The sequence below is a fragment of the Oxyura jamaicensis genome, chromosome 4 (genome assembly GCF_011077185.1).
Source record: "Oxyura jamaicensis isolate SHBP4307 breed ruddy duck chromosome 4, BPBGC_Ojam_1.0, whole genome shotgun sequence".
NCBI lineage: Eukaryota > Metazoa > Chordata > Aves > Anseriformes > Anatidae > Oxyura > Oxyura jamaicensis.
Window position 1 is genome coordinate 83,443,741 of NC_048896.1, and position 26,871 is coordinate 83,470,611.

General features: G+C 38.4%; 1 protein-coding gene across 2 annotated transcripts in view; it reads left to right on the top strand.

Moving 5' to 3' along the window:
* STK32B (serine/threonine kinase 32B) overlaps nucleotides 1-26,871 on the top strand; it is a 162,787-nt gene that overhangs the window by 113,681 nt on the left and 22,235 nt on the right. For both annotated transcript variants that reach the window (XM_035325020.1, XM_035325019.1), the window contains exons 6-9: nucleotides 2,265-2,354; nucleotides 17,275-17,378; nucleotides 21,855-21,971; nucleotides 22,703-22,828. In XM_035325020.1, the coding sequence (XP_035180911.1) occupies nucleotides 2,265-2,354; nucleotides 17,275-17,378; nucleotides 21,855-21,971; nucleotides 22,703-22,828 (437 nt within the window). The remainder of the gene's footprint in view (nucleotides 1-2,264; nucleotides 2,355-17,274; nucleotides 17,379-21,854; nucleotides 21,972-22,702; nucleotides 22,829-26,871) is intronic.

Consider the following 26,871-nt stretch of genomic DNA (forward strand, 5'->3'; position numbering starts at 1 on the left):
GTGGTATAGATGTGGTTTTGCTGTGTGATGCCATGAGCACAGGAGCAGAGCATTGCTGCTGTATCAGCAGCAGGATGAAGAGGAGCTCTCTAGGACCTACCCCTTACCCTGCAGAAGGCATTTTTCACAAAAAAACATCAACGGGTATATGTAACACTTCACGTGTGTGCTATTTTGGTTTTGGTAAATGAAAACAAATCTAATAAAAGGGATAGAAAACAATGCACTGCAGGAGAAGCAATTTTCATTGCAAAACAACTGTTTGGATCAGTCTGAACAGATATTATGTGATAGGTGTTTCACAACAGGCTATCATGCTGGCACTCTAATAAGGAGAATCACTTACAATGGTGTCATTTAAATGACAGAACTTCATATTTATCTGTCAAAAAAAAAAAAAAAGAGAGAGAGAGAGAAGTATTAGACTGCTGGAATCCTTATAGCTTTTAATTGTATGATGAACATGGAATCACTTAAAACATTGCTACCATGAGGTGGCTCTATGTGATTTAATTAGCTTTTTCAAGAAGCTTTCTGCTGTGGTGTTTTACTGCAGGAATAACCTGCAGACATGCTCCTCACCAGCCATAAACTGCAGCCACCAGGAAGGAGAAATGCCATTTTGAAACCTGAGGGCAGGCCAGGCTGTGCACACTAATTTTTGTTATGGGAACCCAACTCCCTCCACCCTTTATGAAGTGATTGCTTGTATCTGCCCACAGGTTTTGCCTGCCTTGTGTGGATATATTCTGGGTTGGGTGTCTTTAGAAGGAAAGTGTCACTGATATGTAAGAAGTTTTTGAGAAAACTGCGAAAAGTACACAAATCACTTAATCAGTAATTTCTACTGTGTCTCACATTTGAATAAATAGGTATAAGTTTGGCAATGGGATGTGCCTTCTTATTTTCAGAACCAGCTCAGACCTGGCCAAATGGGGGGACTGGGAATTTCAGTTCACACATGGGTAACTGCAAGCTTCTTAGAGGCTGGAAGGTACATTTCCTGCAGACTTCTAGGTTAGACTGTCAGAGCAGCATAATCATCTGTTAAGATTGTTGTTCCTCAGTCAGACACTGGGGAAATGTTCAGTGTCAGGACCAAAAGCAAGTCATTTGTTACACTCTTTTCATCTTTGGCAGCAAACATGATAACAACCTCCTTCACTTAATAACCCCATCATGCCCAAAGCCTGCTCCACACTGTGGACTGAATGAGGTTGAGATCCTGATCAGGAAACAAACAAACAAAAACAAACAAACAAACAACACAAACAAACAAACAAACCAAAATCAGAGGAACCTGTCATTCAAGACTCTAGCTAAAGACAAGATGTCTTAATCCTGATCTGAGTGCATGGTTAAGCTGAGGAAGGGAGCACCTTTCTCTGTACTCCACCTTCCACAATGCCATTGGCAAGTGAAATCATGGGCAGCATAAAAGTCTGAAGATACATCTTCAGGCTGGATTTGCATTTATTTACCTGCTTAGGGCAAGTCAGGATTAGCAACTATTGCCTCACTGTGGTGGAGTAAATTAACCTACACTTGTCATGAACTACCCTAGGGAAAAAATAATGATGGCAGGTTGGGGCTATCCAACCTGATTAGCTGAGTTTAAATCAGCTGTCATGCTGGTCAGGTATCAAGTCCACGGGCTGCCTTGTGTCACATATCTTTCATCTAGTAATCCGCTGTCAAATGAGGGATCATTTGGGACCTGCTGTTGTTACATACATGCTCTTCTGCTACCATGAATCTAATTTTGTAGTTGTTGTATTATAAAAATACCCTTTTACTTCTTAGCTCCCTTTTTGCCCTGAGGAGACTGTGAAAAGCCAGGTTGATTGTAACCCAAAGTAGATGTGATGGCAGACAGGTGTCATGAGTACATGAGATTGTGAGGGATAGCCCTAGTTAGAGATAAGGTGAGGGAGATTTCACACATCACTACAGCAAATTCAGTGCTGCTCCTGCACATTCCTACTCTGAAAAGACAGTTATTGTCCTTGTTGTTCACAGCAGGAGGAGGTTCAGGGGTGACCAGCACATAAGGTTCAGCATGCAAGAAAATTATGGGAACAACACAGGAAAAGAAGCATGACATCATTTTGTTGTCATTATATTTTTCTAGATGTGAACAATGTTTAATAGTAATTTGTTTAATCTGACAATTTATTTCTATTGTCTCTTAAACACTGAATAAAACAAGGAATGTTCCTATGATGTGCTATTTTGACTTCTGTTTTTATTGTGTGTAATTGCAGGACATGTTCATATCACTGACTTCAACATTGCAACCATAGTGAAAGGCTCAGAAAAGGCTTCTTCTATGGCTGGCACAAAACCCTATATGGGTAAGTTTTCAAGACAATTTAAAAGATAAAATAAATTTAATACATTAATGTGGACTAATGGTATTTTAAAATGATTTCAACTTGTAAAACCACATAATAAATGTAGTTTATTGATAAATGATCAATGTGATTTATTTATTTATTTTTATAGCATCTGTGTATTGACAATAGAAAATATCAGAGATGAAGGAAATGGACGGGGACTTGGTCTCTACAGTGCTTTTAGTCAGGTTCTGCTTGGTTTTGTGAAGCAAGTTCAGGATAGGGGCTCAGCTCTGTTATTTTGTGCAAACCCCCACAGCTGGGGACAAGAATACATGATTATGTTTGCACTGCTCTGACTATGATCTAGCAGAGAACATGTCATGTCAGTTAAAAAGAATGTAGGCACATTTTTAATTGTATTGTTTTGTTGAATTCCTCAAAAAAAAATTCTGCTTAATTAGAGTCCTAGGTAACTACCCACATAAGTGTTTGACCTGTGGTGTTAAGGGGCATTTTATACATTTTAATAACATATTTTAAATGCAGAGATTGAAGGCTGGGAGAGTAAAATGCAGTTCATCTGTCTTTGTGCGTTTAAAAGTTAAGCATCTTGGATAAGCTAATGATTCAAACTTCCCCTGGAGCTGAAGGACAGAAGGCATTTCCTAAAGATCATTTGTCCCACCAAATCGTCTACTAGCTTCCATGACTAAGAATAGGAGTGACTTGTCCTTCCTGTGACTTCCTACACATCTGCTGTTTAATTGTTTCTATAGAGAATTGCTGTAACATGAGGAGATGGTTAGCTAGAAACTAAACATATTTTGGTTCTAAAAAACAGATATGTGTGTCTACAAGAGATTTTCTCAAGCAGGCATGCTCAGAGCACATGTAAAAACCATGCATTGGCAAAATATCAGAAAACTACCATATTCTGAAAATGTCATTCAGGGAAATGAAGGTCAGTGTGTTACCTCACTTCTGCATAATAACACGGAGTAAAAGTGTTTGCCCAAGAAATCAGAATTAATCCGTTATGCATTTTCACAGCAAAAAATGCACTGTGTAAACCTGCACGTAGATGAAGCAGGCACGCATCTACAGGACAACTCTGTACCAGCTGTGAATGTGTCAGAGCAGTCCCAGGCATTGTAGTAGACCTGTATTTTTCAGAAATAGCGCTCCTGTTTGGGGGGTTAATAGGATACAACAGCGTACATGTGACCAGAACGGGCCACTTGCCCCTGTGCCCAGAGTGCTGACCTGACGCTGGGCAGCTTACTTCTACAAATGTACTCAAAACATGCCAATAAACATTTTATGTAGTCCTGATTCAAGCCTTTAAGTGATGCAGAGGAACAAGACTTCAGACAAATTTTCTCAGAGTTTTGCATTGGTTAGCTGTAGCTGAGTATCTAGTTCAGTGCTTTTACTTGGATGAGATGGCCAACATGACACAGGCATCTGATGCAGAGCATGAAGAGTCCAGGTCTGGGTACTGAGCTTCATGCTGGGACCAGTACCTGAGTGTTCAACATTGCACTGCATGTTCCCTACTGGATGTGGTGAAATGAGGAAGAGGGATGCTGCAACCTCACTTACATGGATGGATTTAGTTTAAAAAGAATTCACTTGAGCAGTTTTGCCAGTATGCAGTGGTTTTATTCATGGAAAAGAAACAAAAATAAAAATTCAGAAAACAAGCAATTTTTCTCTATAAGTAATTTGACCTTACCCCCAACACATATGGACAAATAGCCATACAATTTACATGTTCAACTGATTATACTCACTGAAATGTCCTTACATGCACAATGAAAGGAATATTAAAATATTCCAAAGTTTTAAGGATTGTAGTTTTGCATTTATATGAAAAGTTTGTCTCTGGGTTCACGTGTTCTGCTTAAATAGCTACCTACAATCTTCTAGTAGACATAGTCATTAGATGTGCAAACTCTTATTACATAGATTATTCAAAAATACTCTTGAAGATTAGACGTTTTGCAGGAGCTCAGATTCAGAATAGACATTTTCCATATTTAAATGTGATGATGACAGCAGGCATAACAATAGAGTCTTTTCTGAGATTTAATTTGGTAGTCGATTAAATGACTGTTTTGATGGCCTTACATTTTTAATCTTGAAGCGGTTGCACAGTTTTACATTAGAAAGCATAATTATTATGAAAGCAGAAGAAAGCTGAGTACTTGCTTAGGGGTCAGTTAGCATTTTAGCATCTGTCTGTCACAGTCTGAATGTGTGTAATGAAGTGATCGTCTAGCTGCTAATGATCACAGGCAGATTAGTTAAAGCAGCTGTACAAAAATGTGAATATTCTTCAAAGATTCTGCTGAGAGTAAACAGGAAACTTAATATCTTTTGGACAATCTTTCAGCCGATCTGCATTCGTAGGTGAACACCACCTTTTTGTTCATTAGTGGTCTTTGTTTGCAAATTTTCTCATGAGAGAAAAAGAAAAAGCTAGTTTTTAACAACTGAAAGCACAAATTTTTTTAGCAAGTGCTAAGTACAATAATTTGTTATTTTAGAGATAAAATTACAAGAAATGACCCCATCCTTTTTGAATTCCACATCTCCAACCCCACCATAAGGAGGAGGAGTAACCTGTTCTTTGTTGAGTTGACATTTGCCAAGAGATGGTACAAGGATGGGAAATGTTGAGATTCATCTTAAGAAAAGTGTCTATTCAATGCAGAGACTCTCAAGCCCCATCCATCCTGCCTAAACTCCACTTACGTCCCTCTCCATGGTATTGCCCATTTGCTAGAAAATTCAGGAGTTCTGGTACCCAGTAGGAAATGCCTTACTGGCATAGGTATGTCTTTACAGACTTGTTTCGTAATCACCTCTTCAGCTTAACATTGTGACAAATAGTTTCTCTGACCTAAGTCAGAAGTGCCACAGTAGCTGAGCCACTATCTTCTCCTCTCATTCATTCTCGCTCTTCACCCGTCTTCCTCACGGCCTCATCCTCTTCCATCTCCTTGATGCAGTGCATCAGAAACCTTCACTGAGCCAATGCAACTCATTATGGCAGAATGCTATCTCCTTTTTTCCTAGCAGTAGTTTTGGTGGGTTTTTGCCTTTCCTGGGTGCTAAATGAGCTAGTGGAGTATTCCCATTAGATCCTGAGCTGACCCAAGGAAGGAGGTGTGTTACAGTGCTGGAGAGGGATGGGAGGTGGGAGCAAGACTTTGACTTCACAGGCTGCTAGGTTCACCTCAGTTCATGGAGCCATTCTGTCCCTGAACCTTCCTCCCTCATATCCAACAATCTCACAACAAAAGAAACAGTAAAAGAGAAATGCTCTTTCCTTTTTTTTGTAGAGACTACAGCACCATCCACTAACATACTTTCTCTACTGTGCACCTTGCTCATTTCTTGGAAATGTAAAAATACTGCAAAAGTCACAGGTTCAGTCTCTGCTACTCAGAAAATCAGAAGAGTCATCTTTGCATTTATTTGGAGCCATGAGGAGGCAGGAAATCTTTTAGAGCTGTTAACTTCATCTGCTTCATGTGAAAAGTGATGGGTGAGGATTTTCTGTTGCACAACTTTGGTATCAAAGCATCAGCAAAGAGCTTGACAGATATGGTTAGATACTTATCGATGGTGCTGTTTTCTCTAAAAGCACTGATTTCATTTATTTTTCTCCTAAATTTGTGAATAATTATATCTTTAAGTGAAATGCTACAAATACTCTTCAGCTGCAGTGCTCAAATTAGAAAAGCTTTGTTTTCAGTCCTGATGTTCATATAAGTCTGTATGATTTCTGGCTTTAAGGCTGTATCCAGACTTAAATGTGGATTTATGTAAGTCTTTTAGACAATGACCAAAATATGGGAAAAAAAGACATGGGGAGTGTGGCACCATGTTTGGTGACAAGTTTTCATTATAGAATCATCTAGGTTGGAAAAGGCATTCAAGATCAAGTCCAACCATCATCCTGAGCTATCAAGTCCCATCATGAAACCTTGTCCACCCATCTCTTCAATACCTCCAGGGATGGGGACTCCACCACTTCCCTGGGCAGCCCATTCCAGTGCTTGACCAATGTCTCCATGAAGAAATTCTTCCCTATATCCTGTCTAAATCTCCCCTGATGCAGCTTGAGGCCACTTCCTCACATCCTATCACTTAGCACCTGAGAAAAGATTACGAGGAGGTTAAATCATACTTTGACTTCAATGCAAGAAGACAAAAATCACCTTCAGGCAATTTACTTGCAGAGCACCAAAACCAAGGAAATTTAGTTGTTCCTGTAAGACATGCCTTATTCTGTGCTGGTTTTTATGGCAATGAGGGTATGAGATGTGATGAAAGCTGTTTCCCTATCTGGGATGTTTATAAAGTCACACCCCCATGTGGATCCTGTTACATTTAATCAGATAAGAGGGCTCACTCCAGCCTTTCCTTTACTAGAGGTACTTAAGGGTTTCTCACTTTTTCCTATGGTCAATTTAAAGAAATATACAGGAAAATGTATACAGGAATATGTTTTCTTTAAAGCCTCTATCCCTATTTGAAATCTTATTGGAATAGGCTGAGAAATTGCTAGGGAGCAATTCACTTGTGTGCAGCATGACTGCATAAAACTGGTATCCAGAAAAAATGCAGTGAATTGATATTGTAAAAATGCACTAGCTGTTCTGATTAAGATACCTATCTTGTAATTCTAAGCATCGTGTGAGTCAGCTCCTATTGCCTTTGCTTAATCCCACTTCATATTAGCCTTTCTGCCCCTAAGTCTTTCTCAGCCTGAAATTTTCCACACTTATTTCCCTATTTACTAAATGGTTACACTGAACATGATGTATCTGAACCTGAACAGTTCTCCAGAAACCTTGGTGGTTTCTCTATGCTCCTTCTTTCCAGCTGATTCATCCGAACAAGTAAAATACATACCACACATAGACAACAAAAACACGGAAAACAGTGGATCTAGAAGGAATGAGAACAACAGCTTGGTCTTTTTTACTTCTAAAAAACCATTGACTTGAGCCAGCAGTATGCTCAGGCAGCCAAGAAGGCCAGCAGCATCCTGGCTTGTATAAGAAACAGCGTGGCCAGCAGGTCCAGGGAAGTGATTGTCCCCCTGTACTCTGCTCTGGTGAGGCCGCACCTCGAGTACTGTGTTCAGTTTTGGGCCCCTCACTACAAGAAGGACATGGAGGTGCTTGAGTGAGTCCAGAGAAGGACAACGAAGCTGGTGAAGGGTCTGGAGAACAAGTCTTACGAGGAGCGGCTGAGGGAGCTGGGACTGTTCAGCCTGGAGAAGAGGAGGCTCAGGGGCGACCTTATTGCACTCTACAGGTACCTGAAAGGAGGCTGTAGTGAGGTGGTGGTTTGTCTATTCTCCCACGTGCCTGGTGACAAGACAAGGGGGAATGGGCTAAAATTGTGCCAGGGGAGGTTTAGGTTGGATATTAGGAAGAACTTCTTTACTGAACGGGTTGTTAGTCACTGGAATAGGCTGCCCAGGGAAGTGGTTGAGTCACCATCCCTGGAGGTCTTTAAAAGACGTTTAGGTGTAGAGCTTAGGGATATGGTTTAGTGGAAGATTTGTTAGCGTTAGGTCAGAGGTTGGACTCGGTGATCTTGGAGGTCTCTTCCAACCTAGACTATTCTGTGATTCTGTGATTGAAATGCTGAAGTGAATTCAGCTTTTTAATGTTCAAGGGTCTTTAAACTCTGTCTCATGCTCTTCAGATGACTGCAGCCATGAAATACAGTGTGTGCCTTAATTAGGCTAAGGAAACTTTTGTGTCTCACCCATGCCTGATATTATCATTACAAATTTACTGCTCAAACCTGCTACACCACTAGTGACTGTGGGTGCTGTCAAAGGTTCTCTTGTACCAGCAGCCTTTGAAACTCATAGATTTTCAGCCTGTCATACTCCTATGCTAGCAAGCATTGCAAAATGTGCTTTGAGATGCAGCTGACTTTTAGCAGATGTATGCTATAAACAATTGCCCACAAGTACATGTGGGGGTATCCCCCTCCAATCTGCACTGGTAGCATGGATCAGGAAAGCCATCCCAGGGCAGGATTAGGCCCCTGGCATCAGCCTGTGTCTGGGATATTATGTTTTGGCTCTTTCTTCTTTCAGAAGGCTGTTTATTAGGGCTGTTTTGTTTTAAAGAAAGTCTGCATTTGTCTGGCTGGAACACTTATCAAAAAAAAAAAAAAAAAAAAAGGAAAGAAAAAAAAATAAAAAAAAAAGGTTTCTTAAGGTTTCTTATATTGTCCCTACTACAAGTTGCAAGCAATACGCTAGTGTCACGGAGTACTGGGCACCAATTTGCAATATTGGCCCTCCCACACTGGAGCAGGCTGGCAAACTACAAAGCAAAATGTTAAACACTAAAATATATACAGAAAACATTACGGATACTACCTTTTGCTTATTCCTCGCACTTGGGTAATTTAGAATTACTTGAGTCCTATAGCATATGATTTTTGCTCATTGAAAAGTTTCCTTTTTGAATGGTGTACTTCTATAAATCTGTATGTTATTTGGGAGTGTTGCAGAAACTTTCCATTCACAGTTTACATATTTTTGTTGTTTTCTGTTTCTGGTGGTAGGGGAGTTAGAGGCTTTGGGGCTTTCTTCAGCAGAGACTGAAGTTATCCAAATAATGCACCATGTCTTAACTTCAAATCAAACAAATAAAATACATTTTATGGTATAAATACACCTGAAAAAAAAAAAAAAAAGCCAATAAAATCAGCAGTTACTTACTTGAAAAGTTTCAGCTACACCTTCCTACCTTGCAGACTTATCTCAGATTTTCACAGCTGCTTTCATAGGTTGTTGTCAGTGTGAATAAAGACTGCATACCTGAGATTACCAGAAGAATGTGGATATACAGAGAGGTCCACTGGACTTTTAAAATGTGTGAGTCATCCATATCTATTAATTAATACCATGTGGGAGTACTATTTGGAGTCAGAGGAGAGTTAGTGGATGTCCTGATATCAACCATACTGGTAAAGCAAAAATATTCTGTAGGTCTAAATTTGTTCCTGAGGTAGTTACAATATATCAGGGATAAATTTGGAGTTTGATTTTCAAAATTATTCAATGCTGGCCTTATTTATCATTATAATAAGCAGTGCTCTGACATGAAACAGTGCTTAGCAGGTCATCGCTTTTGGAGTGCAGTCAAGGCAGTGTTTGGGTTTTTAAAAATAACTCTTTTCCTATGGAGAGTTTGACTGCCTATCTACAGAGTCTCTCTGGTGATGTCTCCACCTGCCCTTTTGATCTCAGAGAAATATCACAACTTCTGCTGCTTCTGATAAGCAAGAACTGAGAGCAGACATGAGGCTTGGAGGCACTCAAATAAAAGCTCCCCTGTGCTGATGAGTTTTCAGCTTGTGCTAGCAGCACCACAGCTGAGGGGATTAAGCACTGAGCTGCAAGTGGGTATTCAGGTTTTAGTTCTGCCCTGGCACTAAATGTAGATGCACAAGTAGCTGTAAAACCTCAGGAGATCAGGAAAGACGTTCCTGTCTCCAGCCACTTTTTTCCTCTCTGTGCTCTCCAACCTGCTACTACTCTGAGATCTTCCAGCAAAACTGCTAAAGTAATCATTTCTTTGACTATTTCACTCAAAAATAAACACAATTCAAATTTATCTACACTAACACAAGGACAAGAACTGGATTCTGTTCAGTGGTTAAGTGATGTAGAGGGTTTTATGAGGACAGCACTCTGAATGAGGGCGTGTGGAGTAGGTTGGCCACAGAGCAAACCAACAAAGCATTCTGAATGCAGTATCAATATTCAGACAGCGGTATGTAAAATATTTACTTAGATTTAAAATATTTAATTGCGTTAAATATTAGTATGAAAACTATTGAGGTGTACTATGTGAATAAAGGTACAAAATCAGTTACTCTGCTGTAACACTTCTAGACCTCACATACTAGAAAATTGCCAGCCCAGCAGTACTTCACCTTATACAATAGAAGTTAACAGTTTGATAGACTGTAGCTCTAAGTCTGAAAGTTGTCTGTTATGATTTCGAACTTTTTAGCACATCAGTAGGTAAATTCTACGAGGTAAATTGATGTTTTACCAAAGTCCACGTGTGGTTTCAGGGAGAGAGAAGTTGTTTCCTTCCATTTTGCTCTTAAAAAGTCTTCCTCTGTAAACAAAATATCACTTGTCATCACTATAGTCTGATTTCTATTTTCTATTTACCTGTGACCTGGAAGAATTACCAACCTTCTCGGTTTTTATGTTTTCGAGGGAAAAAAAATAATCTTATCACAGTGTTAATATTTCACTGTACCTTCTCGGTCCAAGGCTTTTGGAATATTATTTTTAAAATCAGGTTCACTTTTTATACAGTTCAGCCTGTCGACCATTAAACCTGAGTCAGCAAAGCGCATGCATGTGGCTAAGCTATAACCATGTTATATGCATCAAGTCATCCACACATTTTAAAACTGGAAATGTCTAAGCTTTTTGCTGCTTATCCTGTGCTAGACAATGCAAATGTTGTTTATACTGTATACATTGTATGTGTGTGTTTATATTTACTTATATTCCTGGAGAGTAATATGAGGAAGCAGAATGATACCTGACAGCATGGTATTTCTCTGAACCTCAGTTAATGACACTGGAATTGCTTTTCCTATCTATGAAATCTCAGGCAATACATTAAGGCTTACATTACTGAGGTATCATTTGCTACACAGCAGAGTGCATTTCTTTGCAACCCCTGTAGTACACCATGTACATCTGATTCCTCTTCCTGACATGTAGGGTCTCTGCTAAGATGCAATTTGGCTACAAAGAGCTCTAACCAACCAACTGGATGACTAATGTCAGTGCTTTCAGTCTTGAGAAATGTTTTAGACATGCACATCTGAACTTGGTCATAGAAAAAAAAAGAGAGAGAGAGAGAGAGAGAAAAATGAGGCCAAACCATTATGGCTTTATTTTTAAATCTATTTTCAGTCTGTCATATTAATAATATTGGCACAGGGCATTTTGTGGGAATTTACAGCCATCTCTTCTGGCAACATTTACTTATACGTGGATGATTAGCTCCTTACAGCTAATCGATCTGCAGGAATCACTTGCAATTTATTGCTTAAATATACTGTAAACAAGGAGATTTTTAGTATGTAGCAAAAGCCACTTGAAGACAGGTCTTGTGCATTTGTGCATTCGTCTCACTGCACTTCCACTCTCACCATTTTTGCAAAGTTTTGAGGCAGCCCATGGAAGTCAGCAGTGCGTCAGAGTAACAGCTCTGTAAGCTTCTTAATCAGCACTCAGTAGTCTCCCGTGTAGTGACAGGCAAGTACACCAGGCGCTCTTTGATTAGGTTCTTGCTAAGGAAGTGAACCTCAAATCATTTCATCAGACAAAAAACTTCACATTGTGCTATTTGGGATTTGTATCAGAGCCACTCCAAGCCTTTCAATTTATGTTTTAGCCTGATGAATTGTCTTTATGATTAAACCAGTATGCTCCATCGAAAATGATAACAGCTATTCTCTGTGCTAACCATTATAAGTGATGGGCCACTAATTAACTATTTTACCATGGATAGCCTTTTTCTAATTCACCATTGGACACCAAATTAAAATGGCCTGAATTTCAGAGACCTGGAGCACTTACAGTTTAACCATGGAGTTCAGTGATACCTACGAATACTCAGCAGATTTTTAAAAACTCCACTTAAAAGCATTTTATTCTATATACAAAATGATCTTCCATAGCAAGAGAAAAAGTTAAAATTGGGTTCAGTGTGTTTGCACTTACAACTATACTCTCTTTTATTTCAAGTTTATGAAGCATATCAGCTGATACTGATAACCTTCCAAAAAGGGGTACGATATTACCAGCCAGTTAACAAAAATTTCAGTTTTGTAATTTTTTTTTAACTCATCTTTTGGGAAATATGCATACAACAAGAAATCCATCCTCTACATCATTTACAATGTAGATCATGTGACTGCTGTGACAATTGTAATGAGTAGTTGTATCTATGAACTGATTTGTCAGAAATTACTCTTTTTCACAAAATTATTTTGAGCTGCAAATATGACAAAATATGACAAAACCCCCAGAACAGGAGTATAGGTATCACAGGAAGCCACTGTTTCTGAGATGGATGTAGACTCACTAGGTTTGCTTTCACATTCATTTTTTTCTTATCCATCCTCTAGCATGGTTTTATTCTAAAGTGAAATAACCATTTATTTACTTCCTTGGAATTATTTGCTTAGTATAGAGTCTGCAATGATATGGTATTAATAGAAGGACACGGTGCCAAAATAAATAAATAAATAAATGATAATAATAAAAAAATGAAATGACAAGATAGAGCTCTAGAGAGGGTTTTATTTTAACTTAGTAGTTGGGAAAAAAAAATATATATATATATTAGGGACAGCCATGGAAGGCACTGAAACACATTTAATCCAACAAAAGCGTGTGTTCACTTTATTTTTTTTTCAAGGAAGCAAAGCAGATAAACAGTGAAAACATGAAAGTATATTATTTAAAGAAAATAAGGGATCTGAAGTTGAAAAGGAAAAATAAATCTATGTTTTTTTAGATCATTGTGTTGCTGAAGTTAAGAGTCCATTTGTTCATTACCATGCAAGCCAAGTAAACAGTCCTGACTATATTTCTTGCCTTGTTAAAATTAGCACAGATGTCCTACCTTGGAATGGCAATAGTTTTGAAGTGCTCTGTGTTTACAGTTACTGAAGCCTTTTATAAAAGGTGGCTGGTCACACTCCTACCACACGTGAAGAGAATTCCCTGCCTAGGCCAACACATTGTGTGGCTTCTCAGATCTGGATTTTCAAAAGTCACCAGTTATTTCAGTGACAGGTTTCCCAGGTGTCTGAGCAGAGGTGAAGAGCCATGCAGTTTATGGTGATTGCTAAGATGAACAGGCTGTAATGACCTCATTGAACCTTCTAGCTTTAGACCCCTTCATCATCCCACTAAGGGAGGCTTAGCATGAAAATGGTCACTTGACCTTCATTAGCATCAATCAGGATGATTCACATTGTCAGTCCTCAGAAGTCTCTAGTCCAATCTCCTGCTCAAAGCAGGGTGATCAATGAGGCTGAACCAGGTTTCTGCTGTTGAAGATGCTCTTTTGGGCAGGTCTAGTAAAGCAGTTCTCCGTTACATCAAAGATACCTAGGGAGACATGAAGATCCATAAGACCTACTGATTACATTGTTTCTCCACTTGTCTTGAATTCTTTTTTGCTGCTAGACTGGCTATTACTTGATTTAGATTCACTAATTATACACTATGCTTCCACCATGCACCATTATACTGCCTTCTCTCTGATTGTATGTGGTAATAACCACAAGCCTCAACCAAAACAATCTGCAGGATCAGAACAATGTTAACACTACATATTCTTCCCGCAACAAAAAACCCTTTGTTCAATAGAACTTTCTTGGAGAAAAAGATCTGAAATTCTTGTTCTTACAAGTGTTCTCTCATTTTGTTCCTATGAATGAACTTTTTCAGGCAGTATCCTTGCATTTAGATAGATGTATGGGGGTAAAAGACTTAAGTATTCTTTTCATCCAGAAACTGAAGTTATGATATGAGAAGATGCATGCAGAAAGGATGCACACAGCAAAGCTGTTGCCCTTGCTCCTTTCTGGTGAGCTCAACTGTTAAGTTCCTTCTAAAGAACCTAAGAACCTACCCACATCAGGCCTCAGGCTGTAGGATGGCTGTCCAAGCAGAGACTGAGATCAAATTCAAGTTTTAAAAGATTACAAATAGTCTATTTCAATGATAATCTTAAAGAAAAACAATGTAGAATTTTAACTTTCAGATTTTTTTACTAGCTTTTATCCACCATCCAGTTTATGATCAGAATTGGTTCTTGAGGAGAAAAACAAACAAACAAACAAACAAACAAACAAAAACCTGCCCTTTTTTCTGTATTTCACAGCTACAGCTCTTCAGGTCTAGTCTAACATATATCACTTGGAGGATCTGCTGTCTTTCTGAACTGAGCAAGGATCCTGAAGCAGGCAAACTACTGAATTATTCTGTACAGGCTAGAGGCCTTCATTTGGACCTAATGTCTCAGATCCAAAAGGTTTTTAGGCTCATTAAGTACATGCTTAGTGTGATATGGGTATTCAGCTTTGCTAAACTAGGGAAAGGTCTTTTGATTTCAGTAGGGTTGAGATTTCTCCTTGAGAATAAACCTGTGTGTAGGAAACCACAAATCATATTTCATCTTCCTGCAGTCTCTCCTTGTCTTGCAAAGCACGTGCTTACAAGAGTTCCTCTGGAGCTTTCTGAATGCAAAGAGTCAGTCCAGCTGGACCCCAAATACTGCTAACACAGGGAAAAGTGGATATCTGCTTTAAGAAGCAGGAGCCCAGCTGCCCATTTTCTGACCTTAGGATGTTGTTATCAGCTTAAGGTGAGAAAACAGAGTTTCAAAATGCTGGGGCTAGTGGGTAAAAGAAAGCATTTTCTGCTGATCTGCTTAATGTGGAATCAGTTGGTGCTGAAGCTTTTGGAACAAGCAAAAAAAAAAAAAAAAAAAAAAAAAAAGTGGATCTCAGTCACTGAATTAGCAAAACAGCTGTACTGTTCTGGCAATGTCATAGGTTACATCAATAAACTACTCTCATCTCTACCTCGCAGAAATCAGATAGCAATCCTTCACATTATTACAATGCTAAAGTTATAAAAGAAAAAGTGAAACCAACTATTTATAACTATTTAGCTGAGTAAAAAAGTCCACAAAGGTTATTTTCTCTAATGAGATATTGTGCATCATCTAGGCACTGCTGGCAAAAGCCATTCCAAATGTGGCAAAAAAGCAAACCATCACTAAAAGGTGCCTATGGTGATATTCAAAATACTGCTTTAGTACCTAATGTGCAATTTAGGAAAAATTGAGGTGCATTGACCCACTAAAGTGAAACAGGAAAACCTGTCTGCCCTCTTAGAATCTAACTATATAATAAGCCACATACGTAAATAAGTTGTGCCTATACAGAGCCTTAGAAGAATGCAAATGATCGGAAGTATATCTGAATATATAACATGCCAGGTTAAGCTGCCTGGAGGTGAGACAGAGCTAACTCATCAAGACAATTTTTACGGTTTTGTTGACTCATGCCATGCTGCGTCACAAAACAACTTTACATATAGCTGAGATTCAGTCTTTAGTTACTCTCTATCTATTCATATTGTAGAAAAAAAGAAAAAAAAAAAAGAAAAAAAAGGAAAAAGAAAAAAAGTGTTTACTTAGGTACCTGCAGTTCTCCTACAACATCTATTTAGAGACAGTCCTGCCAGGTAGAGAATATAGGACCATTTTCATTCACTCATTGCTTTTTATTCTTCAGATTTGGGTTTTGTCACAATAAATTCACAGATATCAAAATCCTCTTGGTTTGGCTCTTCAGGACTCTGAACTCAGATCTGGAGTTTTGTATTTTTAGTTTGCCACCTGTAATGATGAAAGTACTGAAAGAACTCCTCTGGAAGGAATGCCTTTCCTTTAATTAAAGGTGCTTCTCTAGGTGCCATACATAGTCAAATCCCAAACTTACAGTCAGAACTAAGTGTGACCAGACTACATTATTCCTTGCAGTATGCACATTAGAAAGTGATGAGATGGTAATCAGGTGGTAATGTGGTACATTAGAATCAGTATCATGGCCAGAAGAGGCTCACATGGTAATTGCAATCTAGCATGATGTTATGGTTGGTGATAGTGTTGTTCAGAGAATCCCCAGGGAGAGCGTTGTTTTCACAAAGTGTACTGAGATTCTGCTGTGAAATAATTAGAAAAGCATGACTAACTTCTCATTTCATTTCATATCCTGTCTTATTTATATATGGTATTCTGAAAGAACTACAGCAGCATTATTTAGTATGTCTTCATTGCTGAAATTAGCCAACTGGATTCTTGTTTTGAAAAGCTCAAATTTTCCCCCCAGGAAAGTTATTTTAATGTAATCCATTACTTTATTGATAAGGTATTTATTTCCAGTCATGACAGATTTTCTCATGATATTAAACCAATATCAGGATTTGTATTTAATTAACATTTTCCTATGTTAAATATCTTTAAAAGCCCTCTGATTAATTCTACCCAAATGTAGAAATGAGGCTGAGGCTGAGATCTACCATGTTCAGTTTCTCCATCAATCTCACAAACAATGACCTTGCATGCAACTATTTGTCCCAGAAAATGTATACATTATCCTAAACATTCCAAGTCACATTTCAGTTTAGAAACTCAGCTGCTGTAAATTATTTTTATTTACAAAACATTACATCTAAAAGGACCAGACAGGAAACAACATATGAAATTGAAAATTTCTGGCCAGTGAAGGGTCCTCAGAAGCATATAATGCAGATAATAAAATATGGGGTTTGGTTTGAGAGGGGCATAAAGATCGTCTGGGATCCAGCTCTGATCCACCTTGACTACTCTCCTGCTTCCAGCTCTGCTCAGCACTAGGTGAAACATGGAAAGAGTCATGGCATAACCCACAGCTCAGCAATGCCTGTGTGGCTGGTCAAAAGCTGGTGTGTGTATACAGAGGGAGAGAGAGACTTTGCTCTGGTGGAGTGCCATGTAAGAGTATTGCATTGTAGAGGAACCCAGCCAGAGTCACTCTTTCCTTGCCTTCTAACCTTTCAGCAAAGCAACCAAACGCACAAAGCCCAGCACACTGCCCGTTGTACAAAACCACTCATTGCCAGTGAAGCAAGGCACTAAAACTGCATCCCGAAAATGTGTTTGCAAATGTATTTCATTCTATTTTATTGCAACCTTGTTCATTATTCAAATACAAACATGAATGATACATACTCTAATCTTAATATAATGCTTTTTGTTTGGTCTGATTTGATTTATTATTTTAGCTCCAGAAGTGTTCCAAGCTTTTATGGATGGAGGCCCAGGATACTCATACCCTGTCGACTGGTGGTCGCTAGGAATTACAGCATATGAATTGCTGAGGGGCTGGGTAAGAATGATAGATTTGGTTGTCATTTATTGCATTGCCTGAGAGAAGGCCAAATGTTTACAGTGCCCCTGAGCGTACCCTTAGTGATAAAATGTGAATGGCCAAGGCTGAGGCTGTGCTCAGGAATGCAGTCCTGAGCTCTTCCCAGCTGAAAATATTTTCAAGAAAGTTTCACCCCACACTCATTTACATTATAAAGTTTGCCCAAAGTGGATGCAGGCTTTCAGTGTGTGCTCAGGAAGAGCCAAATGTTTTAATGGCTGCTCAAAGTGCTGAATTGAAACAATGACATTTTTTTCCAAATAATGGTTTACTTCAGGCTTTACTATATCTTTGATTGTCTTGGCTAATATCTTAAAAGAGCTAATATAATATCCTAAGATGCTTGGCCCAACTACAGAAAATGCTTATCTGCCAGTACAACCATTAGTTATCTAACCAATTATGTGAATAAGCTTAATGAAAAATCTTCCTGAGCATGGTCAAATATCACAGAAGATAATGGAAAATTCTTTTCCATTTTGGTTCAAAGGGCTGAAGTTGGTTGCTTAAATATTTACTATTCCTTATGGAAAACAGTAATTTAGATACCATTTAAGGATAATGACATATAGTTAAACTATCTGTTTTGTTTGTTTGTTTGTTTGTTTTGTTTTGTTTGTTTGTTTTTGTTTTTAACAGTCTTAATTCCTACTTTGGCTACTTTGGAGAAAAGATTTCATTGCATTCCAGTATGCTGTCTTTAAAGGAGGATTATTTATTATCATATGGCACTAGCATGGTATTGCTACCCTGTCCTGCTAAGTACTTTGTTATCTAAGACAGTTTTTCCCACAAAGATCTTGCAGTTTCACATGGGACAACAGATAAAGGAAACTAGGAATAAAGAATAATTATTATTCCCCTCTTTAGAGGGAAAACTAAGTTTCAGATTGTCAGCACATTGTTACTTCAATCCAGAAGCTACATTTTTCAAAGACCTAGATCTTGGCCAAACTTTTCTCTGTCCATAGAAGTGGCAAAAGTCACATTCGTGATACAATGATCTCTCCCATGCCAAATATCAGTTCCTGCTCTCAAACCCTAGGTGTATTAAAAACATACTAAAAAAAAATATAAATAAAATATCTTTGTATGTTTCTTTGTATGTTTTCTTTATTGTAATTCTCCAAAGAATTATTGGGTGTTTACCTGACATTCTTCTCAAGATGGAAAATTTTAACCTGAAGAGCAAAGGTCTGGCAATAATAATCAAAACACCTTCTGAAACCTAGCCACAGAGGGAAGTGCTGGATTGACATATAATACACTGAAAGAACACACAACTGTCTTTATATCAGTCCTTTCACCAATGAGTGTCTTCAGGAAAAGAGCACAATTCGTGATCACGTAAGGATAGCTGAATTCCCAGGACTAATCACAAAAACTACCCAGTCACTTCAGTAACTGAAAACCATCTAGAAGGGTATCCATCTGCCAAGATCAGTACAGTTGTCTCTGAACAAGTCTGTCTGGCTAGAGACAAGGCAAAGCTGAGACCAAACCAAAATGTTTTGTTAAAATGAAAACATTGCCATCTGTCCCTGCTCTAGTCAACCAAGCCAGCTGCTTGTTTTCTCCTGAAGAGCAGTGATTGCCCATTGAGCAAGGCAGAGGGTGACTTGGCAGCACACACCTTTGTACAGACTAGGAAAAGGTGTATTTTTCCTGAATTATATTTCTAATTTTTTAGTCTAGTTAAAGCCTAAGCTGACAGAGGTGATGACAAGGGAAGTAGTGGCAGGTTGTGGAACTGTGCTTAGCCTGGGACATATCACCATCTGCAATAACCACAAGCTCCAAAGCTCCATCTGCAGCAGCAGCACTGTGCAGATGGCTGCAAAGAGACAGCTCATAAGTACAAGGCTCCAATTAAAATAGCAGGCCAGCAGCCCCCTCCTCTGCCATGCAGCCCACCCACCCCTGTTACAGCAGCCTTGGGGAAAGATGAGAATGTGGAAATGGGCAGAGCCACCTGGAGGTATGGCTCTCTCCATTTGGAGCAGGGTGCATCCTTGTGTACAGGGAAAGAAGGAAGCAAGGAAGGAAGGAGAAAGCAAGCAAGCAAGCAAAAAAGAATGAGGTTCTTTAAATCATTTTCCACCTCTGAGCTGTGAATAACATTATGTTGCCTGCCTGAGTTCAAGAGGAGCTAAGAAAATATGCTTTGCTTTTTGTTGATCTGAATTTTTGTTTTTATTTGCCTTTAATGTTATTGATAGAAGAGTCATCAGAATAGACTCTGGCCAAAGGCATTGCAGCACATTGCTGGACATGAGACTGGAGATTCCAGCTACAGTTGCAACTGGTGCTAAGCTGTCTGGTTCTTTTCTTTCTTTTCTTTTTTTTCTTTTTTTTTTCTTCTTTTTTGATAATTAATAATAGTATGAGTATTTCACATGTCACATGCACATTTCTCTCCTTAGCTAGTTGCTAGAAAAATAAACAAAAACACACACACAAAAAAAAAGCACAAATGAACAAAGTAAAGCTGGGCATCAAATTTTACTCTTTTTCCCCAAGTCTATGATGCATATCTTAACACTCGGTAGTCTGTTCCCATGTCATAGACAATGACTGTATATACTGTGTTCTCAGTGGAGACTAAGTGAAATGAGGATGAAGGAAAAAAGCAGTAGGTGGGATTCTTGGACTTGGACCTGGTTTCATACACTTATTCAAAGTTAAACATGTACATGAATCTTCTCAAAATAAAAATATTTGCTGGCCTTTATGAGGAGTTATAATTCATTATCAGATTACATAACTAATCCCTAGAAATGTGCCAATAACCTGTAGAAAAAGTTGAGGTGATTTAGTTCTCATTGAAGACAATGAGTGTCAGCTCTCTGCTGTTGAGGATCTTGGATTTCAAAGTAACTCTGTGTACTGTATGAATTATGATGCACCAATTTGCACATTGTTGCTCTTACGGCATTTGGCTGCAGATCTTTTATCAGGTATCACACATTTGTTACCTACTAGGTGCAACGTAATTCACAAGGAATCCACACTCTATCCTAGTTTTTAAAAGTATATCAACAGAGTAACTTTCTAACAACTTGCTTTGGAAATGCATGCCTTCAAAAATACATATACAATAATTAAGAAGAAAATACATTTATAGGTAGTACTTTCATTTACAAATGGTATGTTTAATAAACAAAAAAATAAACATTAAAAAAAAAGGGGGGGGAAGAAAAAAAGATAAATTACAGCAATCTTTGTGAACAAAGCACTGTGAAGTCTAGGGCCTCTCTTTACATATGACTGAATTTAGGCATTGCATATAGTCCATAGGTCCATGCAGTGAATTAATTAATTTTAGATTTTGAAAAGGGCAGTGAAGAAGAATTGGGATTTGGAAGGTCTACATTTTTACTATAATTCTTACACAGGTTTTTGTGTGCCTACACATCATCTCTTAATTTCTTTCCACTACTCATTAAAATCAGGATGATAAAGCTTTCTTTAGCCAGCAGCATTGCATTTTGTCATTTCAGATTACAAGCCTTTCTAGTACTACAAGTAAAAAATAGTAAATGCAATTTCATATAAAATGCCACAAGAACAAAGTTATTCAGCCACCTAATTTAAAATGGATTCTTCTTAACAAGTGTCCTAGTTTCACCTGGGATAGAGTTAATTTTCTTCCTAGCAGCTGGTATAGTGCTGTGTTTTGTATTTAGGATGAGAATAATGCTGATAACACACTGATGTTTTAGTTGTTGCTGAGTAGTGCTTATGCTAATTCAAGGGCTTTTCAGCTGCTGGTGCTGCCCTGCCAGCGAGGAGGCTGGGGGTGCACCAGGAGCTGGGAGGTAACAGAACCAGGACAGCTGGCCTAGACTGTCAGGGGGGATGTCCTGTATCCCATATCACGTGGTATTACACTCAGCAATAAAAGTGGGGGGAGCTGAGTGGATGGGGCAGAGACAACCTGAGCAAATGCTCAGGGACTGGGCATTAGTCAGCAGGTGGTGAGCAATTGCATTGTGCATCACTTGTTTTGTAATTTTTTTTATCATTATTATTATTTTCTCCTTATTTTCTGTACTATTAAACCATTTTTATCTCAAACCACAAGTTTTACCCCCTTTTTTTTTTTTTTTTTTTTTTTTTTTTTTTCTATTCTCTCCCTGATCCCAAATTGTGGGGGGAGTGAGCAAACAGCTGTGTGATGCTTAGCTGCCTGCCAGGTTAAACCACAACAGCATAAGAGAAACATTTGCAGAGGAAATGCATCTATAAGTAATTACATTCATTATAACCAAAGAAAAGCACACACACAAAGAAGGATTAGCCTCAGAATTATTACAAGATGTTTTGGTGTTTCAGTATTTCCAGTATAAACAATACTGAGATCATGGAAATGTGAATTGTCTGTAGTCTTTTATCCATTCTTGCTGACTTGATATTGCTTTAACTGTATCCCAGAGGCCCTATGAAATTCATTCAGCCACCCCCATTGATGAGATACTCAACATGTTCAAGATAGAAAGAGTTCACTACTCATCCACATGGTGCAAGGGCATGATAGCATTGCTGAAAAAGGTAAGAAAGCACCAACATCTTCCATCCTCTTTTGCCTCTTCTCTCTTTTCCCAGAAACCCCTTCAACAATGCAGGTCATCTGGCAAGTACACTCATTAGATGTCACTAAGCTATAAAATAGGGTTCTTTCTGAATGCATCATGACACTGCAAGTTGCTTTCTTCCTAAAATCCCAGTTTGTTTTATTTTTTTTGGCCATGCTGCAAGGTTCATCGATCTTTGAGGTATTTCAAATCATCTATAGTGATGATTCTGAGCAGGAAATATTTGTGCATGTGTGAATAGAGCAACAAAAGATGAAATTCCTTTGCAGCTATGAGCAACGTATTTTTGATAGATGGAGCAATGAAGTGGTTAATTTTAATTGCTGCCAAGATATTCAGTGTAACTATATGTACAAATAAATTAAAAACAAAATGCAAATTGGGATGGCATTGAACTGTGATGTTTCATATCACTTGGACTCTTGTCTATTTGCAATCAAATTTTGTTACTAATTCATGTACACAGTTCAGGTCTGCTATAGCTGTCTGGTGGCAATTACATTAGATTAATATCAAATGAGTTACTACTTTCATTTTTTTTTTTAGATTGTGCCTTCTAGGAGTTGTTAGAGGATCTCTTGACCATTTGCTCACTCTGATTTTGTACCATACAATTTATGAGTGTGACACATTTACTGTTTTATATGGCATCCAGTCCCTTAGAAACTGCCTTGTTTTCAATTACAGCTCCTCACTAAGGATGCAGAGTGCCGTCTTTCAAGTCTTGCAGATATCCAAAGCTCTCCATACCTAGCTGATGTCAACTGGGATGCTGTTCTAGAGAAATCTGTGACCCCTGGCTTTGTTCCTAACGTAAGTTGATATTGCAGTTGAACTGTGTTTGCAAATTCCAACTTTATCACTGCTGTTTTACTTGTTTACACATGCATTTATTGGTCTTCAGTGATTTACCTCTCACAGAAGCTTTACTTTGGATTCTACTTTCATTTACTCAGTCACAGCTAAGAAAAATTGGCCCATTTCATTCAACCACAATAAAAACTAATTAACCTTGGTCCATGTTTTGTTCTCTTTCAAATAAAAGATATTTTCCAGACTTTGCATTTCAACTGTTAGAGCAATAGACTGTCAGTGTTAACTCTCAGCCAAAGAATATCAAGAAGATTGTTGTTTTTCTGAAATTTAGGTATCTGACATAACATTTACAAGACTTTTTAATATCCTAATATTCTGACCATTTTTTCACTTAAAAAAAAAAAAAAAAAAAAAGTTTAAAAAGACTGACCTTCTGTAAGTTTCCTACACTAAAACATTGAGATTCTGTGAGAAAATTTTGTTGGAATTCTTTTTTCTGTGATTCCATTTTGTTGATATTTTCTGAATATTTTGGTTTTGTTCCTTTGGAAGTTGAATGGATTTGAGGACCATGAATAAAAAGCAATGACTGTGGAGTTAACATGTTTCTCCACTTTGTTCAGTCATAGAAGCTATATTGCACCATAATTCTTCTCCAAACAATACGTATGTAACATACTAAAGATTTTTTTTTCTTTTCTTTTGTTGCAACTGTGAATAAAGACAAGAAATGGGGAATAGCTGGATCCTGTCCTCACCTAGGTAGAGTTCTTGCTAAATCTGATAGGGACAGGATCCAGCCCTGAAGGAGCTGAGTGAGAGAGAGAATTTCCTAATGGAGCAGAGGTAGCCAGGTGGGTTGCCAAGGCAATGCTAGGACTGTTTTCTGTGTTTCTTGGCACCTGAACAGAGCCCTTCCTGGAGCAACATCCTGCAGGTGTAGAGCTGTGGGTGGGCTTCCCTCACAGAGCATGGGGAAAGACCAGAAACACACCAGGTAACTAGCACAGCAATCAAGGAGAAGGTTTCCCATACCCTTTATATTTCTCATACCCAAATATGAAGTATAGACAGGGATCCAGGGATCTGGACTTTACAGTCCCAGATTCTCTAAAGCCCATTTCTACATAGGTACATGTTTTATGGCTTAAAATCAAGAGAAAAGACTTCAACCTGCTTCAGCAAAATCAAATACTGACATCTGTTTTTGGTAAATCTGTTATCTGCTCTTGTTGCTCTCCCAGCATTATCCTTTCCCCAGACATTTCCTCAATCTTCTCCTTGCTACAGCTCATGTTTGAATTTCTAGGGCCATAACCTCCATCATCAGTTCCCCCTGAGGACTGGACACAAGTGTACAGCCAACTGATGTGTGTCACTCTGCTAGCCCTGCCTGCTGAACAGTGAGGTGTGGTATTTTGACTGTAGCTGCTACTGCAACTTTTCCATATACAGCTGGCTCACACACAGTCTGCCCAGAGTCCGGGCACAACCAATGGTCTCTATCTGGCCATAGAGGAACCTCTTGTACTCCTTAATTCAAAGTTCTTATGTGGATGTTTGGTTCTTTCCACTTGGATTTAGATTTATTTGAGGGTACCTTACTCCTGAGAGAGTGTATCTAAGTTTCCTGACTTTGTAAGGAGGCTGAAATAGAGTCATTTTAGATACAATTTCAGAAGGATCTGTGGAACCCATGAGTCTGGTACTGCCCTATTGGTCAAGTGGTTTTTCTCTGTGGTTGTTTTTGACAATGGTGAACATAATGGAGACTGTGCAAAAAGGAAGCTTTCTTGAAATACTTTCAACTGTCTACCGTTAAATATGCATCCAAAGACACATATTCTTGTCATATTGGAATTCATCTCACTCTCATTTTGGAGACATTACAGAAGTAAGACTTGAGAAAGTTAATTTGCTCAAATAACATTGTGGTGCTAAAGACAATTAGAGGGAACAGGATTCAAAGCCTAAGATTTCTTGACTTACTCATTTGTGTTTTCCTCATTTTACAACTGAAGAAGAATTGCAAGAGGGAAAACAATACCAGTAAAATCTAATAGCCAGAATAGTTCAGAAATTTGAAGATTAAGTTTCTGTTTGGAAGACTCTGGTCCTCACTTGGTGGTAGGAAAATACTATTCTATGTCTAAAACCAAATAATAGTGAAACAGTTTTATCTACAGAGATTATCTACACAAATTAGTGTCCAGAGGAGGGCAACAAAGATGGTGAAGGGCCTGGAGAGGAAAACATATGAGAAGCGGCTGAGGTCACTGGGCCTGTTCAGCCTGGAGAAGAGGAGGCTGAGGGGAGACCTCATCACGGTCTACAACTTCCTCGTGAGGGGGAGTGGAGGGGCAGGTCACCTATTCTCCATAAACACCAGTGATAGGACCCGCAGGAATGGGGTTAAGCTGAGGCAGAGGAAGTTTAGACTAGACATCAGGAAGAGGTTGTTCACTGAGAGCATGGTTACGCACAGGGACAAGCTCCTCAGTGAAGTAGTTACTGCACCAAGCCTGTCTGAATTTAAGATGAGATTGGACTGTGCACTAAGTCACATGGTCTAAACTTCTGGGTAGACCTGTGTGGTGTGAGGAGTTGGACTTGATGATCTTTATGGGTCTCTTCCAACTCGGGATATTCTATGATTCTAATCTGCAAATCCTATCAAAATATGTACTAGACACTTCAAGATAAAGGTTGATATTGCAGGACTTGCTCCGCGTGATCAGTCAGGTATATTAGGAAAATCAGTGACAAGGTGAGAGTCAAAGTGTCTTTTCCAGGATGACACATCTTTATATAGTATGCTTTGCTATTTCTGGAGATCAGGTTTTACAGGGATTTTCCAAGAACATTTCCCTCTCTTGGCCAAGCAAAGTATTCACTGATTAACTGGGGCCATGCAACAAAATATTTCTTGGTTTCTAGTCTTTGGGTGAGAGGTGAGTTGAAGTCAATATATGCTGTGGTCTGGGTAGAGCTTTATACCTTTTTGACAGATTGCTATTTCAGACAGAAGCTTGCCTCTCTTCTCCAGGCAACAGGGCACATGGGAAGCATGTGATAGGAAGGCCCCCATAGATTAATTTCTCCCTCTGCAGTCTGATCCATAGACATCATTCTTACTTAACTACTACATGTATTTCTTTATAATTTACCTAGTTTCTTTATATTCAGCTTGGAGTCATAAATCGTTTATAGCTTTTTGTATTGTTAAATATTTGATAAAGGAAGCAAGAAATTATTTAAATGTAATTAGGTTTCATTTTTTAAACTTCAGAAGTAATGTAATTTTAAAGTGCTCCAAAAAAGTCTTAAAACTGCACGTGTTCACAAAAAGAACTGAGATTGATCAAAAGTAAATATTTATTTATTTACAAATAAACATATATAAGCTATAAACCTTTACTAATGAAAAAAATCAATTTTTCTAAACCTGACTGGGTAGTATGCAGGAAAAGGAAGCATAGATCTTAATATTCTAGTTTGATTATACATGTGTTACTGGGAATAAAAATGGAGTGATCTCTAAATCAAATGTTTCAGTGCAGGACTCCAAAAGTTTTATAAATGGTTTCTGATGTGATTTTACTGTTTATAAATAATATCTGCCACATATGTGTGACTTGTTTTAGTCCTTCCACCTTGACAGTGAAAACAGAGTGCTTGAACTCCCAGAAGTTCAAGAGGAAAACAGTCTGCTTTTAAGATCCACCTCCTGAAGCAATCCATCACACAGTTCAAGTTGTTTGCAATTTTATTGAAATGTTTTGAGAGAATGAAGAAGAGAAAGGAGCTCATGTTATTCTGATCATAGGAGTAACAAAACAATGATCCAGTAGTCTGGATGCCAACAAGTGTACTTGTGCTGAAGCCTTTCTGTAAATTTTCTGAACATAACCTAGATTGTATCCCTAAATAAGAGATGTGTAGTTCATCCCAAATGTAGCTATACTTTATTAACAAATAGAATAATAATAAAATAATAATTCAAGACCTAAACTACGTTCCTGTAAACTTTTGTGATGTGT